This window comes from Mustelus asterias, chromosome 6 (genome assembly GCF_964213995.1).
Source record: "Mustelus asterias chromosome 6, sMusAst1.hap1.1, whole genome shotgun sequence".
Classification (NCBI taxonomy): Eukaryota; Metazoa; Chordata; class Chondrichthyes; order Carcharhiniformes; family Triakidae; genus Mustelus; species Mustelus asterias.
The window spans coordinates 146,081,740-146,100,154 of NC_135806.1; the positions used below are offsets into that span (position 1 = coordinate 146,081,740).

Sequence of the window (18,415 nt, forward strand, 5' to 3'; positions counted from 1 at the left end):
CTTTTTCTAAATGGAGGTCGGTCACCAGTGGTGTGCCCCAGGGATCTGTTCTGGGACCCTTGCTGTTTGTCATTTTCATAAATGACCTGGATGAGGAAGCAGAGGGATGGGTTGGTAAGTTTGCCGACGACACGAAGGTTGGTGAGGTTGTGGATAGTCTGGAGGGATGTCAGAAGTTACAGAGGGACATAGATAGGATGCAAGACTGGGCGGACAAGTGGCAGATGGACTTCAACCCAGATAAATGCGTCGTGGTCCATTTTGGTAGAACAAATGGGATGAAGGAGTACAATACAAAGGGAAAGACTCTTAGTACTGTAGAGAATCAGAAGGACCTTGGGGTCCGGGTCCATAGGACTCTGAAATCGGCCCCGCAGGTGGAGGAGGTGGTTAAGAAGGCGTATGGTGTGCTGGCCTTTATCAATTGAGGGATTGAGTTTAGGAGTCCGGTGATAATGATGCAGCTGTATAAGACCCTCGTCAGACCCCACTTGGAGTACTGTGCTCAGTTCTGGTCGCCAAATTATAGGAAGGATGTGGAAAAGATTGAAAGGATGCAGAGGAGATTTACAAGGATGTTGCCTGGATTGAGTGGCATGCCTTATGAGGATAGGCTGAGGGAGCTTGGTCTTTTCTCCTTGGAGAGACAAAGGATGAGAGGAGACCTAATAGAGGTGTATAAGATGTTGAGAGGCATAGATCGGGTGGACTCTGAGGCTTTTTCCCAGGGTGGAAATGTCTGCTACGAGAGGACACAGGTTTAAGGTGCTGGGGGGTAGGTACAGGGGAGATGTTAGGGGTAACTTTTTCACACAGAGGGTGGTGGGCGAGTGGAATCGGCTGCCATCAGGGGTGGTGGAGGCGAACTCAATAGGGTCTTTTAAGAGACTCCTGGATGAGTACATGGAGCTTAATAGGATTGAGGGTTATAGGTAGGTCTAGAAGGTAGGGATGTGTTCGGCACAACTTGTGGGCCGAAGGGCCTGTTTGTGCTGTAGTTTTTCTATGTTTCTATGTTTCTATACCATATGCCTTCTTCACCACCTTCTCCACCTGTGCTGCCACCTTCAAGGATTTGTGGACTTGCACACCTCGGTCCCTCTGTGTTTCTATACTCTTGATGGCTCTGCTATTTATTGTATAACTCCCCCCTACATTAGTTCTTCCAAAATGCACCACTTCACATTTATCTGGATTGAATTCCATCTGCCATTTCTCCGCCCAATTTTCCAGCCTGTCTATATCCTACTGTATTGTCCGACAATGTTCATCGCCATCCGCAAGTCCAGCCATCTTCGTGTCATCCGCAAACTTGCTGATAACACCAGTTACACCTTCTTCCAAATCATTTATATATATCACAAATAGCAGAGGTCCCAGTACAGAGCCCTGCGGAACACCACTGGTCACAGACCTCCAGCCGGAAAAAGACCCTTCGACTGCTACCCTCTGTCTCCTGTGGCCAAGCCAGTTTTCTACCCATCTAGCCACCTCTCCTTGTATCCTATGAGCCTTAACCTTCTTAACCAACCTGCCATGTGGGACTTTGTCAAATGCCTTACTGAAATCCATATAGATGACATCCACGGCCCTTCCTTCGTCAACCGTTTTTGTCACTTGCTCAAAAAACTCCACCAAATTTGTAAGGCACGTCCTTCCTCTTACAAAACCATGCTGTCTGTCACTAATGAGATTGTTCCATTCTAAATGCACATACATCCTGTCTCTGAGAATCCTCTCCAACAAAACTTCCCTACCACAGACGTCAAGCTCAATGGCCTATAATTACCCGGGTTATCCCTGCTACCCTTCTTAAATAACGGTACCACATTCGCTATCCTCCAATCCTCTGGGATCTCACCTGTGTCCAATGAAGAGACAAAGATTTCCGTCAGAGGCCCAGCAATTTCATCTCTTGTCTCCCTGAGCAGTCGAGGATAGATGCCATCAGGCCCTGGGGATTTGTCAGTTTTAATGTTACCTAAAAAACCTAACACTTAGAACATAGAACATAGAACATTACAGCGCAGAACAGGCCCTTCGGCCCACGATGTTGCACCGACCAGTTAAAAAAAAACTGTGACCCTCCAACCTAAACCAATTTCTTTTCGTCCATGAACCTATCTACGGATCTCTTAAACGCCCCCAAACTAGGCGCATTTACTACTGATGCTGGCAGGGCATTCCAATCCCTCACCACCCTCTGGGTAAAGAACCTACCCCTGACATCGGTTCTATAACTACCCCCCCTCAATTTAAAGCCATGCCCCCTCGTGCTGGATTTCTCCATCAGAGGAAAAAGGCTATCACTATCTACCCTATCTAAACCTCTAATCATCTTATATGTTTCAATAAGATCCCCTCTTAGCCGCCGCCTTTCCAGCGAAAACAATCCCAAATCCCTCAGCCTCTCCTCATAGGATCTCCCCTCCATACCAGGCAACATCCTGGTAAACCTCCTCTGCACCCTCTCCAAAGCCTCCACATCCTTCCTGTAATGTGGGGACCAGAACTGCACACAGTACTCCAAGTGCGGCCGCACCAGAGTTGTGTACAGTTGCAACATAACGCTACGACTCCTAAATTCAATCCCCCTACCAATAAACGCCAAGACACCATATGCCTTCTTAACAACCTTATCTACTTGATTCCCAACTTTCAGGGATCTATGCACACATACACCTAGATCCCTCTGCTCCTCCACACTATTCAAAGTCCTCCCGTTAGCCCTATACTCAACACATCTGTTATTCCTACCAAAGTGAATTACCTCACACTTCTCCGCATTAAACTCCATCCGCCACCTCTCGGCCCAACTTTGCAACCTGTCTAAGTCTTCCTGCAAACTACGACACCCTTCCTCACTGTCTACCACACCACCGACTTTGGTGTCATCAGCAAATTTGCTAATCCACCCAACTATACCCTCATCCAGATCATTAATAAATATTACAAACAGCAGTGGCCCCAAAACAGATCCCTGAGGTACACCACTTGTAACCGCACTCCATGATGAATATTTACTATCAACCACCACCCTCTGTTTCCTATCCGCTAGCTCCCTTGTAATGGAGATTCTCTCTAACGGGTCAACAGCTCCCTCTGAGACACTCCCAGTCAACAAGTCCTTCTCCTTTGTGAATACCGATGCAAAGTATTCATTTAGGATCTCCCCTATTCCCTTGGGTTCTCAGCATAATTCCTCTCCTTTGTCCCTGAGAGGTCCGACTTTTTCCCTGACAACTCTTTTGTTCCTAACATATGAATACAATGCCTTAGGGTTCTCCTTAATCCTGTCTGCCAAGAACATTGGGAATATTAGGGGGGGCTTCTTCACACAGAGAGAGGTGGGAGTGTGGAATGAGCTGCCAGATGAGGTGGTGAATGTGGGCTCACTTTTAACATTTAAGAAAAACTTGGACAGGTACATGGATGAGAGGGGTGTGGAGGGATATGGTCCAGGTGCAGGTCAGTGGGACTAGGCAGAAAAATGGTTCGGCACAGCCGAGAAGGGCCAAAAGGCCTGTTTCTGTGCTGTAATGTTCTATGGTTCTAAACTGGAGGCCTGTGACCAGCGGTGTGCCTCAGGGATCGGTGCTGGGTCCACTGTTATTTGTCATTTATATTAATGATTTGGATGAGAATTTAGGAGTCATGGTTCGTAAGTTTGCAGATGACACCAAGATTGGTGGCATAGTGGACAGTGAAGAAGGTTATTTGGATTGCAACGGGATCTTGATCAGTTGGGTCAGTGGGCTGATGAATGGCAGCTGGAGTTTAATTTAGATAAATGCGAGGTGATGCATTTTGGTAGATTGAACCAGGGCAGGACTTACTCAGTTAATGGTAGGGCATTGGGGAGAGTTACAGAACAAAGAGATCTAGTGGTACATGTTCATAGTTCCTTGAAAGTGGAGTCACAGGTGGACAGAGTGGTGAAGAAGGCATTCGGCATGCTTGGTTTCATTAGTCAGAACATTGAATACAGGCGTAGTTTCGCCTTGTTGAAGTTGTATAAGACATTGGTAAGGCCACACTTGGAGTACTGTGTACAGTTCTGGTCACCCTAGTATAGAAAAGATATTATTAAACTAGAATGAGTGCAGAAAAGATTTACTAGGATGCTACCGGGACTTGATGGTTTGAGTTATAAGGAGAGGCTGGATAGACTGGGACTTTTTTTCCCTGGAGCGTAGAAGGCTGAGGGGTGATCTTATAGAGGTCTATAAAATAATGAGGGGCACGGATCAGCTAGATAGTCAATATCCTTTCCCAGAGGGAGGGGAGTCTAAAACTAGAGGGCAGAGGTTTAAGGTGAGAGGGTAGAGATACAAAAGTGTCCAGAGGGGCAATTGTTTCACACAGAGGGTGGTGAGTGTCTGGAACAAGCTGCCAGAGGCAGTAGTAGAGACGGGTGCAATTTTGTCTTTTAAAAAGCATTTACACAGTTCCATGGGTAAGATGGGTATAGAGGGATATGGGCCAAATGCGGGCAATTGGGACTAGCTTACTGGTTTAAAAAAACAAGTTGGGCTGAAGGGCCTGTTTCCATGCTGTAAGCCTCTATGACTTCTCAGATACTGAAGCATTCCATGTCCAAATACAGCAAGACCTGGACAAGATCCAGGCTCGGGCTGACAAGTAACAAATAACATTCATGCCACACAAATGCCAGGCAATGACCATCACCAATAAGAGACACTCTAACCACCGCCCCTTGACATTCAATGGTGTTACCATCACTGAATCCCCCACTGTCAACATCCTGGGGGTTATTATTGACCAGAAACTGAACTGGACTCATCTTGTAAATACAAGAGCAGATAAAAGGTTAGGAATACTGCGGTTAATAACTCACCTCCTGACTCCCCAAAGCTTGTCCACCATCTACAAGGCACAAGTCAGGAGTGTGATGGAATACTTTCCACTTGCAGCTGGGTGCAGCTCCAACAACACTCAAGAAGCTCAACATCACCCCGGACAAAGCAGCCCCGCTTGACTGGCATCCCATCCACTTCCTCCAACATTCACTCTCTCCATCATCGACGCACAGTAGCAGCTGTGTGTACCATCTACAAGATGCACTGCAGGAACTCACCAAGGCTCCTCAGGCAGCACAGTACAAACTATAACCAGTATCATCTAGAAGGACAGAGCAGCAGATACCTGGGAACATCACCACCTGGAGGTTCCCCTCCAAGTCATTCACCACCCTGACTTGGAAATATATCACCGTTCTTTCACTGTCACTGGGTCAAAATCCCAGAACTCCCTCTCTAACAGCACTGTGGGTGTACCTACACCTCAGAGACTGCAGCGATTCAAGAAGGCAGCTCACCGTCACCTTCTCAAGGGGCAATTAGGGATGGACAATAAATGCTGGTCTAACGAGCGACGCTCACATCACATAACTGAATAAAGAATCCGCAGTTATTAATCCAATGCCATTGTTCTATTGCTATTTAGGAACCTTGAGACAAGTAACCCAGAGGAGACCTTCCCCGGTGACAGGGAGCACATATCGTGGGGTGATCAGACAGACAGAAACCAGAGCTGGTAAGCATCTCGCCATCTCCCAAAACCCTGGCAGCCTTAAACCAGGGCCCTGGCTGCTCATACAGACTAAGGTCAGTAACTCAATCAGGATCTTCCCAACTCATCAGCTTGATTTTAGATATGCCTGGTGCAGCATCTGGCGTAGCCTCCTGCACTCTTCAGTGTACCAGGATTAATGATAATCATAGAATCCCTATGGTGCAGAAGGAGGCCATTCAGCCTACCAAGCCTGTACTGATAACAATCCCACACAGGTCGCATCCCCATAACCCCATGTATTTACCTGCTAATCCCCCTAACACCAAGGGGCAATTTAGCATGGCCAATCCATCTAACTCGCACATCTTTAGACTGTGGGAGGAAACCGGAGCACGCGGAGGAAACCCACGCAGACACGGGGAGAATGTGCAGACTCCACAGACAGTTACCCGAAGCCGGAATTCAGGGAAAGTAGGGATGGGCAATAAATCCCAGCCTAGCCAGTAATGTGAAGATGAGACTTTGTCTCTACAAGGACTATGCGGTGGTCACTCTTACCGATACTGTCATGGACAGATGCACCTGTGCCAAATAGGTTGGTATGTACTGAGATCCCAAAGTCTTTTCTCTTTTGTTAGTTCCCACCACCTGCCACAGGAACAGTACAGTACCCATCCAGCTCAGTCTGGAATGGTGCTACCAAGCCACTCCTGGTAATGGATACTGAATACAGTAAGAAGTCTGACAACGCCAGGTTAAAGTCCAACACGTTTACCTGGTAGCATTGGATACTGAAGCCAGCACCCAGAGTATATTCTGTATCCTTCGTACCCTCAGTCATCATCAACGTGGAGGAGTCTGAGCGAGGCGTGTTAGGTGTTAATCAGCAGGAGGTCTCCATGTTTGACCTGGTGCCATGAGACTCCATGGGATCCAGAGTTGATGCTGAGGATTCCCAGGGCAACTCCCTCCCGACCACAGTGCCGGTGGAACAGGACATATCCAGGGATGGTACTGGTGGTGTCTGCGACAATATCTATAAGGTATGATTCTGTGAGGGTGACTGTGTCAGGCTATTGCTTGGCTAGTCTGTGAGACAGATCTCCAAATCTTGGCACAAGCCCCCAGATGTTAATAGGGAGGGTTTTGCAGGGTTGATAGGTCTGGGTTTGCTGTTGTTGTTTCTGGTGCCTGGGTCGATGCTGGTCTGTCTGGTTTCGTTCTATTTTATTGATTTTTGTTGCGGTTTGACTGTGTGGATTGCTGGACCTTTCCGAGTCAACCCCATTGCTGTGGGAATGGAGGCCAGGCCAGGCCAGATAAGGATGGCAGATTCCTATCCCTCAGGAGCACAAGTGAACCCAAAGTATTTTTACAACAATCAATGATAGTTTCATGGTCACCATTGCTGAGACGAGCTTCATATTCCAGATTTATTACTGAATTTTAATTCCACCAGCTACTGTGGTGGGATTTGAACCCGTGTCCCCAGAGTATTATCCTACCCCGCCAATCTACTAGACCAGTGACATCAGCACTGCATCACTGCCTCCTTTTTTTTCTGCTGGAGAAACAGTTTTGCTCGACCTTCCCAATGCCACAGTAGATCAGTGTGGCCTTTCCATTGCCTGGGTATGGATGGGGGGATCTGCCTCGGGGGCACTGAGCCACAGCAAGGGAATTGGGAATGCATGGTGCGTGGTATTGTGATCTCCCCCTGATATGATTGTGATTGGCTGCCTTCCATCACCTCTAGCCTATCGTCAGACCTCAAACAGGCCTTCCTCCCGACTCGGCACTCAGCCCCCAGCAGGAGAGGAATCAGATGCGGAGAGTGACCCCCTGACCCTCTGGAACCCGCCAGAGCAGATCCGACAGATCCTGGACCGTGAGGATGACCCCTTCCTGCAGGTGACTCCAGGCCGGGGGGGGGGGGGGGGGGGGGTTAGTTAATAAGAACATAAGAAATAGGAGCAGGAGTAGGCCATCTAGCCCCTCGAGCCTGCCCCGCCATTCAATAAGATCATGGCTGATCTGAAGCGAATCACTTCCACTTACCCGCCTGCTCCCCTAATTCCCTTATCGATCAGAAAACTACCCGTGATTTAAACATATTCAACGAGGAAGCCTCCACCACTTCAAAGGGGAGAGAATTCCAGAGATTCACTACCCTCTGAGAGAAGAAGTTCCCCCTCAACTCTGTTCTGAACCGGCCCCCCCTTATTTTGAGGCTGTGCCCTCTAGTTCTGGTTTCCCTTCTAAGTGGAAAGAATCTCTCCACCTCTACCCTATCCAGCCCCTTCATTATCTTATATGTCTCTATAAGATCCTCCCTCAGCCTTCTAAACTCCAACGAGTACAGACCCAATCTGTTTAATCTCTCCTCATAAGCTACACCCCTCATCTCCGGTATCAACCTGGTGAACCTTCTCTGCACTCCCTCCAAGGCCAACACATCCTTTCACAAATAAGGGGACCAAAACTGCACACAGTACTCCAGTTGCGGCCTCACCAGTGCCTTGTACAGTTGCAGCAAGACCTCCCTGCTTTTATATTCTATCCCTCTCGCGATAAAGGCCAACATTCCATTCGCCTTCTTGATCACCTGCTGCACCTGCAGACTGAGTTTTTGCGATTCATGCACAAGGACCACCAGGTCCCTCTGCACAGTCGCACGATCTAATTTTTCTCCATTTAAATAATATTCCAATTTACTATTATTTCTTCCAAAGTGGATAACCTCACATTTGCTCACGTTATATTCCATCTGCCAGATCCTCACCCACTCGCTCAGCCTATCCAAATCTCTCTGCAGACTTTCCGCGTCCTCCACGCAATTCGCTTTCCCACTCACCTTCGTGTCATCAGCAAACTTGAATACCCTACATTCAGTCCCCTCCTCCAGATCATCTATGTAAATGGTAAACAATTGAGGCCCCAGCACCGATCCCTGCGGCACGCCACTGGTCACCAACTGCCAACCAGAAAAGCACCCATTTATCCCAACTCTCTGCTTCCTGTTAGATAGCAAATCCCCAATCCACGCCAACACCGTGTACCCCAATCTTCTGCAGCAACCTTTTGTGAGGCACCTTATCGAACGCCTTCTGGAAATCTAAAAACACCACATCCACCGGTTCCCCTCTGTCAACCGCACTAGTGACATCTTCATAAAAGTCCAGTAGATTCGTCAAACACGACTTTCCCTTCATGAATCCATGCTGCGTCTGCTTGATCGAACCATTCTTATTCAGGTGCTCTGTTATTTCCTCTTTAATAATGGACTCTAGCATCTTCCCAACTACGGACGTTAAGCTAACCGGCCTGTAGTTACCCGCCTTTTGTCTACTTCCTTTTTTAAACAGCGGCGTAACAGTAGCTGTTTTCCAGTCAGCCGGCACTACCCCAGAGTCCAGCTAATTTTGATAAATTACTACTAACGTATCTGCTATTACCTCAGCCATTTCTTTCAGTACCCTGGGATGTATTCCATCCGGGCCCGGGGACTTGTCTACCTTCAGTCCTATTAGTCTACCAAGCACCACCTCCTTAGTAACAGTAATTGTATTAAGGACCTCCCCTCTCACCAACTCTCGATCTCTAATATTCGGCAAACTATTTGTGTCTTCCACCGTGAAGACCGACACAAAGAACTTATTTAAAGTCTCAGCCATTTCCTCGTTTTCCACTATTAAATCCCCCCTCTCATCTTCCAAGGGTCCAACATTCACTCTAGCCACTCTATTCCTTTTTATATACTTGTAAAAACTTTTACTATCATTTTTTATATTTTGAGCTGTAGGAGGGTAAGGATGCTGCATGTTGCTCAGTCCAGGGCTGAGGTGTTGAGCAGGGCAGGTGAGGAAGGAAAGCCGCCGGAAGTGGAGTTGGTGGCAGTGAGGTGTTGGGACTGGGAGACTGTGACTGTCGTCGTATTCACTCATTTCTATTTGTTCACCCAGGAAGCTGATTTGGCCAAGGCTGATGGTGGGGCAGATTGTGAGCTATCGGATATTCAGTCTGACAGCACCAGCAGTGTCCTCAGCAACCTGGACTGGAACGCAGTGAATAGAATGGTCGCTACTCTGGAACAGCCCTGAACAGTGCGACACTCGGCTTTCAGTCCTCAGCACTATCCCCGCCAACTTTATTTATTAGTGTGATTGAACAAGGGCCAATAAACAGAGACTCTGTACAGTTACACAGTGAGTGATCCTTACCCTGAATCAACAGTGACTCTGTACAGTTACCCAGTGAGTGACCCTCACCCTGAATAAACAGTGACTCTGTACAGTTACACAGTGAGTGACCCTCACCCTGAATAAACAGTGACTCTGTACAGTTACACAGTGAGTGATCCTTACCCTGAATCAACAGTGACTCTGTACAGTTACCCAGTGAGTGACCCTCACCCTGAATAAACAGTGACTCTGTACAGTTACACAGTGAGTGACCCTCACCCTGAATAAACAGTGACTCTGTACAGTTACACAGTGAGTGATCCTTACCCTGAATCAACAGTGACTCTGTACAGTTACACAGTGAGTGATCCTTACCCTGAATCAACAGTGACTCTGTACAGTTACACAGAGTGACCCTTACCCTGAATAAACAGTGACTCTAATAAGAACTAGAAGCAGGAGTCGGCCATCTGGCCCATCGAGCCTGCTCCGCCATTCAATAAGATCATAGCTGATCTTTTTGTGGACTCAGCTCCACTTACCCGCCCGCTCCCCATAACCCTTAATTTCTTTACTGTTCAAAAATGTATCTATCCTTGCCTTAAAAACATTCAATGAGGTAGCCTCAACTGCTTCACTAGGCAGGGAATTCCACAGGTTCACAACTCCCCACAAGTTCCTCCTCAACTCAGTCCTAAATCTGCTTCCCCTTATTTTGAGACTATGCCCCCTAGTTCTAGTTTCACCCGCCAGTGGAAACAACTTCCCTGCTTCTATCTTATCTATTCCCTTCATAATCGTATATGTTTCTGTAAGATCTCCCCTCATTCTTCTGAATTCCAATGAGTATAGCCCCAGTCTACTCAGTCTCTCCTCATAAGCCAACCCTCTCAACTCCGGAATCAACCTCGTGAATCTCCTCTGCACCCCCTCCAGTGCCAGTATATCCTTTCTCAAGGAAGGAGACCAAAACTGTACTCAGGACAAAGAACAAAGAGAACAAAGAACAATACAGCACAGGAACAGGCCCTTCGGCCCTCCAAGCCAGCGCTGCTCATGTGCCCACTAGACCATTCTTAAAGTACTCCAGGTATGGACTCACCAGCACCTTATACAGCTGCAACATAACCTCGCTGTTTTTAAACTCCATCCCTCGAGCAATGAAGGACAAAATTCCATTTGCCTTTTTAATTACCTGCTGCACCTGCAAACCAACTCCTTGAGATTCCTGCACAAGGACACCCAGGTCCCTCTGCACAGCAGCATGCTGCAATTTTTTACCATTTAAATAATACTCTGTACAGTTACACAGTGAGTGATCCTTACCCTGAATATACTGTGACTCTACAGTTACACAGTGAGTGATCCTTATCCTAAATAGACACAAGTGTTGCTCAAGCTGTTTTCTCTCCCCTGGTTCCACAGAGAGATGCCTCTCTTGCCAGTACTTTTAAATGGATGGAATTGCAATCAGTAGAATCCTTCATTTTGATATCTTGGACACTATTTTGGTCTGATTGCAGACTGAGAAATATTTATACAATTTTCTGTGACTAGACTATACTCTGAATGAACACGGATTCTGTTGTATTTTTAAATAAAAGTTTTACACTCCAATGAGAATCACATTTACTGCAGCATCTGCCGGCAAATTGTTGTAATTAGTTTTATACTGGAGCCTGTACAGAGGAGCCCCAGGTATTGAATACAGAATCACGGCAACACAGTGGATTCCTGGACTTGCCAGGAATAATCCAGCGACCTTGCCTGTGTGCTGCACGCAGAGCCTGAGGACGTGGTCGTACCATCCCCATGCTGCTCACTCGGTGTAAGGAGCCGGAAGTGGCCAAAATGCTGTGGAATTGGCTTCATGCCAATGTCATGATTAGCATGGTAAGTCTCACAACACCAGGTTAAAATTCAACAGGTTTATTTGGTAGCACAAGTTTTCGGAGCGCTGCTCCTTCATCAGGTGAGTGAAGAGTTGGGTTCACAAATGGGGGACGTACAGGCACAGATTCAATTTACAAGATAATGGTTGGAATGCAAGTCTTAACAGGTAATCAAGTCTTTACAGGGACAGACAATGCGTGTGGAGAGAGGGTTCAGCACAGGTTAAAGAGATGTGTATTGTCTCCAGCCAGGGCGGTTAGTGAGATTTTGCAAGCCCAGGCAAGTCGTGGGGGTTACAGATAGTGTGACATGAACCCAAGATCCCGGTTGAGGCCGTCCTTGTGTGTGGAACTTGGCTATCAGTTTCTGCTCAGTGATTCTGCGTTGTCGTGTGTCGTGAAGGCCGCCTTGGAGAACGCTTACCCGAAGATCAGAGGCTGAATGCCCTTGACTGCTGAGGTGTTCCCCTGATGTAGAGATGCCGGCGTTGGACTGGGGTAAACAAAGTAAGAAGTTTAACAACACCAGGTTAAAGTCCAACAAGTTTATTTGGTAGCAAAAACCACTAACTTTCGGAGCCTTAAGCTCCTTCAGGTGAGTGGGAATTCTGTTCACAAACAGGGCATATAAAGACACAAACTCAATTTACAAAATAATGGTTGGAATGCGAATACTTACAGCTAATCAAGTCTTTAAGATACCAACAATGTGAGTGGAGAGAGCATTAAGACAGGTTAAAGACTTGTGTATTGTCTCCAGACAGGACAGCCAGTGAGACTCTGCAGGTCCAGGCAAGCTGTGGGGATACTATATGTCCCTGTTTGTGAACCCAACTCTTCACTCACCTGATGAAGGAGCAGCGCTCCGAAAGCTCGTGCAACCAAATAAACCTGTTGGACTTAAACCTGGTGTTGTGAGACTTCTTACTGTGTTTACCCCAGTCCAACGCCGGCATCTCCACATCATGATTAGCATGGCATTAGCGGATTGGCACGACTGCCTCTGGCCTCCCAGACATTTGGTCTGGCCAACGAGAATCATTCACGGTCTCCACCAACAGTGACTAGGCACAATGGCCATGTTTGGGAGGATCAGAGGCCAATGAAGCCCCCGGGGGGGGGGGGGGGGGGGCGGGTCAAGGCCAGGAACTGACCGTTGGTCACCCTAACGGTGCTGGGCAATGCCAAGGGGGTGGGCTATTACTGGCGAGGGGAAGCGAGTGGGGGAGTATGCAAGATCTGCGGAGGGGTATACAAGGGTGGGGTGGAGGGTGATTGGCAGGCAGGAGAAGACTGGCAAAGGGGGTGGTGGAGTGTAAGGGAGGGGTGGATCGTGATGGGGGCTCATTGGGAGGATCCCGGTACCTTGTTGACGGTGGCCTGTCATTGGGGGGGGGGGGGGGGAGGAAGGGTCACACTGCCGCTGGTGTGTTGGGGGGGGAGGGGGGAGTGGTGCTGGAAATCTCCGGGGATTGGGGTGCTGCTAATGGACAGCACTCTGCAGCTGACTTTCCCAGTGTGCATCAGCACAAACCTCCCAACTGCCAAAAAAATGAGCCGAGTGGGAGACAATTTCCACACCAACCTCACCCAAAAAAAGGTTTTTCAGACTTTCTTGACAATTCGAACATGCTCTTACCCACTCGCCATGCCGGGGAAAGACCGGTGTCTCACCACACGGTATCTTACTGGCCCGATTTTGCCTGTGTGGCTGATTTCATGCCCTTTCTGCTTTGCGAGGCATTGAGTCCTGGTCGGCATCGTCCGGCCTCACCGGCAGTGACCTCCCCACCTGTCAGTCCTCTCGTCAGCAAGAGGCAGAGACAAGATGCCATTGGGGGGGGGGGGGGGGGGGGGGGGTGAATTGGAGGCCATTGAAATCCCTGGGTGGTGGGGGGCATGGCCAGGCCCTGCCTATGGGGCAGTTCTGTACTGGCACTGCTCTCTGGGTACCATACATAACTGTGTGGGGATAGTGCCATGTAGATGCAGTCTGAATGGGGGTGGAACCTGAGTGAGGGTGGGGCTAGGACAGGGGCAGGAGGCAAAATGGGGAGGGGCATTTCTCAGCAGGGGTGGTGATCAGGGAGGGAAGAGGCGAGCTCCGCAGGGGTGGAAGTGAGGAACTCTGCCAGGGGCGGTCAGGACTGGCACAGGGACCCATCGGTTAGGAGAGGGGGATGTGGTGAACTGATTGGGGTGTCCGCACAATGGCCAGTGAGCTTAGGCTCTGCCACACCCACCAACGATCTGTTTTCTCACTCGTTCAGCACTCAGAATTTCTTTCCTAAGATCGCGCCCTAATCCTGTCCCCTATGAATCTCTATCAGTGAGAATCAGTATCCCCCAAATCTCATCATCTTTGATGAGGCAGTAACTGTGCTGGAACTAATTTGTTTCTGAGTATTAGACGGACATCGGGAGACACAGAGTGGTTTGAAACACTGAGCTTGGTGAACAGGGTGAAACTGCTTCCGAGTGACAATGGGAATGTCGGGAAGGGAAAGGATTCTTTAACTAATTGAACAAGGGACAACACTAAAGAAAAGAATCATTGAATGTAAATAAAATTAAAAATAACTGAAGGATGTCAACATCAAAAGCATCTGAATTCCATTTTTTTAAACTGGGTGCACAAATAACTGAGAAATACAATTCTAAACTAAAATCATTGTAATAAAACATTAGAGATAGATGTAAACATAAGTAGATAGTCTTTAAACAACACAAACTGTGTTTATAGAGCACTTTTAACTTCACTGGAGAGAAATTAAACAATGAGACCGAGTGACAGGTGATAAAGAGCTTGGTAAAGAAGGAGCATCGACAGAAAGGAGACACACAAAAACGTTTAGGGAGAGAATTCAAAAGCTTAAGAGCTCACACAGCGACAGGAACAACCACCAGTGACAGTAACGCTAATCAGAGATGCTCAAGAGGCCAGAATTAGAGAAACACACTTAAAAGCTAAGTACTGGGATGTTGGAGATCTGAAATGAAATGAATTTTGGGCTTGGCACAAAGTTGAACTGAAGACGAGATTTGTGACGTTGCAAAGATGGAATGGTTGCAGCACGGAAGGTCATAGAAACATAGAAACCCTACAGTGCAGAAGGAGGCCATTCGGCCCATCGAGTCTGCACCGACCACAATCCCACCCAGGCCCTACCCCCACATATTTACCCGCTAATCCCTCTAACCTACGCATCTCAGGACTCTAAGGGGCAATTTTTAACCTGGCCAATCAACCTAACCTGCACATCTTTGGACTGTGGGAGGAAACCGGAGCACCCGGAGGAAACCCACGCAGACACGAGGAGAATGTGCAAACTCCACACAGACAGTGACCCGAGCCGGGAATCGAACCCAGGACCCTGGAGCTGTGAAGCAGCAGTGCTAACCACTGTGCTACCGTGCCGCCCATCATTGGACCCATTGTATTGGTTCTCTTAAGGGGCATTTCAGAGGACCACTTCCTTTGGGGCAATGGATGAATGGCCTCCTATCCTGTACGATCTCCCACTCATTAACACCCAAATCTCTCTATCTGTCACAATCTGATCACATAACATGTTATAGAGATAGAACACTGCATGCGGTTGAAAGGCACTTTAATGTTAATTTTTAACCAAACAACGTATTAGCATCCAAAGAAAAGGCAACTACAAGTGGGAAAAGTGGTTTGCAGAGGATGGCTCCAGTTCTGAATACCTGCAGTGGTTTTAGTCTGTAACAAATGTTGAATGATGCAGTTTGTCCGGCTGTGGTTTGCTCAGTGTGAGGTACGTGCTGCTCTGGTGAGCAGCTAATTTAAAATACACCCTATTCACCTGGCATCGAATGAAACTTTGCGGCAGAGAGGAACGGCTATGTCTTCAGATCTTCTGGTGAAAGTTCTCCAGTTACCCCATACTGAGCACCGTGCGTTCCTCAAAAGGCACAGTTTGGCACTGTGATAGAGAGCACACAGCAACAGGCTCCTGAGGCTCAGTCCGGAGTGAATGAAGAACGCTAACTCGGTAAGTTAGGCAGCATGAAAGGATAGAGAAACAATGAGAATTTCAGGTTGGAGAAAGTTAGAGTTGGTTTGATACAAGCACAGAAAACCAACAGGACGATCTGTGATCGTGTGGAAGGCGAGAGGTTAAATGACAAAAGTACAATAATTTAATAGTTGAATTCAATATTGACTCAATTTCTCAGTGGCTGGGAAAGATTCTGCAGCTGTTATTTATATAATCGTGTTCGTTTGAACTATCCTAATACAATCTGTGTTGCATAGAATCCCTGCAGTGCAGGAGGAGGCCATTTGGCCCATCGAGCCTACAGCGACAACAGTCCCACCCAGGCCCTATCCCTGTAGCCCCACATATTTACCCTCCCAATCCCCCTGACACTAAGGGACAATTTAGCATGGCCAATCGACCTAACCTGCACATCTTTGGACTGTGGGAGGAAACCCACGCAGACACGAGGGGAAATGTGCAAACTCAACACAGACAGTGACACAAGGCCGGAATTGAACCCAGGTCCCTGACGCTGTGAGACAGCAGTGCTAACCCGCTGTGTCACCGTGCCCGGGTCCCTGGCGCTGTGAGGTGGCAGTGCAAACCACTGTGCCACCCTGGCCAGTCCCGATCGCAGGCCACCCGCCCTCCCAACCAATCCCAACTGCAGAGTGGCGGCAGGACTCCCCTACCCCTACCCCACCCCCACCGATCCCCCCCCAGAGGCTCCACCCCCTCCCCATCAGGCCTCACCCCCTTGTCACTGCAAGATGCCCCAGTGGGCTTTGCCAAGCTTCTCCCTTGGGGGACCTCGATTACCCCCACTTCACTCCGGGGGGCTGGGGGGGGGGGGGGTGGGGGGGGTGGAAAACGGGAGGCCGCCAGCATTCGGCAAGTGGGAGCTGTTATAAACTCCACGGGCATGAACCCAGCTTGGAGAGGGCATGAGGGGAAACAGTAGAGAAACTGGAGACAGATGCAAGCTCAGACATGAATCCAAAAATGTAAAAGCAGGACAGATTCCAATTGAAAACTGGTTATTAAACCAGGAAGATGCTGCTAAAATTCTGTCTATCACTGTCCCCAACAAATACCCCTGCCCCCAGAAAATACCCCTGCCCCCCAACAAATACCCTGCCCCCCCCCCCCCCCCCCCCCCCTGAGTCTTTCCATTTAACTGGCTCTGCATTATCACTTGCACCACTCTCGTAAACCTTTTCTGCCCCCTACGCACTTCCTAATGAACAGTCCAAACAAAGCAAAATACTGCTGGTGCTGGAACCTGAAACAAAACACAGAAAATGCTGGAAAATCTCAGCAGTTCTGACAGCGTCCGTGGAGAGAGAACAGAGCCAACGTTTCGGGTCTGGATAACTCTGCATCAGCTCTGATGAGGTCATCCAAACTCAAAACTAGCTCTGTTCTGTCAACTATTGTGCCTGGAAATCTCCCACTGAGATTGAATGAGTGGTGAACTCCTGTGGGATACTGAGTGACAGGTCATTGTGTTATGACTGGGATGAGAGGAGAGTGCAGTTTGGCATCACAAGTTGCAACATTAATTTAAAAGTTTGATTCACTCACCAAAAAATAAATAGAAATAGAGTTTTGCCAAATGATCAAAGTCCAGGAAAAGGAAAGGTGGTGAATCCTCGAAACGACATTGGGTGAAAGGTTTCTTCCAGCACTGATCTGTGAACCAATCGATAACTGCTTTCTGGGGATACTTGCAGATTCTCCATTCCAGTGTGGAGAGCAATGTCAGAGCAGTTTATATTCCACCCTCTGGACTGGCTCTGGGCTGCAAAAAAGCTGCTGTCTCCTTTTCACAAGCAGAGTTTGAAGGAATGGTCTTTCTTCAGAGCCAGAAACTACCATCTGACCCACTTTGTCCACACAGATTCAAGCTCCTTTATAACTGCCTCATAACCTGTTCTTAGAAATGAATGTCTCTTCCAAGAAAAGCAGATTTCTTTGTTAACTCTTTAAGGGAATGTCTTTTAAAACACAAATTCTTCCAGAGTGTTCTTGGTCCTTGAAAATTAATCATTTTTTGAGAGTTTGTCAGTCACAGTTGTTGCAATGAGCTCCATTTGCTGATCTTTCAGATTCCATTCACTTGCTTGTCCGCAAGTTAATTTTGATGGCTGGAGTTGCGGATAGCGATGAACATTGTCGGGCAATACAGCAGGATATAGATAGGCTGGAAAATTGGGTGGAGAGGTGTCAGATGGAATTTAATCAGGATAAATGCGAAGTGATGCATTTTGGAAGAAATAATGTAGGGAGGAGTTATACAATAAATGGCAGAGCCATCAGGAGTATAGAAACACAGAGGGACCTAGGTGTGCAAGTCCACAAATCCTTGAAGGTGGCAACACAGGTGGAGAAGGTGGTGAAGAAGGCATATGGTATGCTTGCCTTTATAGGACGGGGTATAGAGTATAAAAGTTGGAGTCTGATGTTGCAGCTGTATAGAACGCTGGTTAGGCCACATTTGGAGTACTGTGTCCAGTTCTGGTCGCCGCACTACCAGAAGGACGTGGAGGCGTTAGAGAGAGTCCAGAGAAGGTTTACCAGGATGTTGCCTGGTATGGAGGGTCTTAGCTATGAGGAGAGATTGGGTAAACTGGGGTTGTTCTCCCTGGAAAGACAGAGAATGAGGGGAGATCTAATAGAGGTGTACTTGGAGTACTGTGCTCAGTTCTGGTCGCCTCATTACAGGATGTGGAAAAGATTGAAAGGGTGCAGAGGAGATTTACAAGGATGTTGCCTGGATTGAGTGGCATGCCTTATGAGG

General features: G+C 48.0%; 1 protein-coding gene across 9 annotated transcripts in view; it reads left to right on the plus strand.

Annotated features, from left to right (window-relative positions):
* LOC144495195 (ciliogenesis and planar polarity effector 1-like) overlaps window positions 1-11,331 on the plus strand; it is a 216,085-nt gene extending 204,754 nt beyond the window's left edge. For all 9 annotated transcript variants that reach the window (XM_078215234.1, XM_078215228.1, XM_078215235.1 and 6 more), the window contains 3 exons: window positions 5,467-5,556; window positions 7,292-7,446; window positions 9,498-11,331. In XM_078215234.1, coding sequence (XP_078071360.1) covers window positions 5,467-5,556; window positions 7,292-7,446; window positions 9,498-9,635 — 383 coding nt within the window. In that variant the 3' untranslated portion in view covers window positions 9,636-11,331. The remainder of the gene's footprint in view (window positions 1-5,466; window positions 5,557-7,291; window positions 7,447-9,497) is intronic.
* The last annotated feature ends 7,084 nt before the right edge of the window (window positions 11,332-18,415 follow it).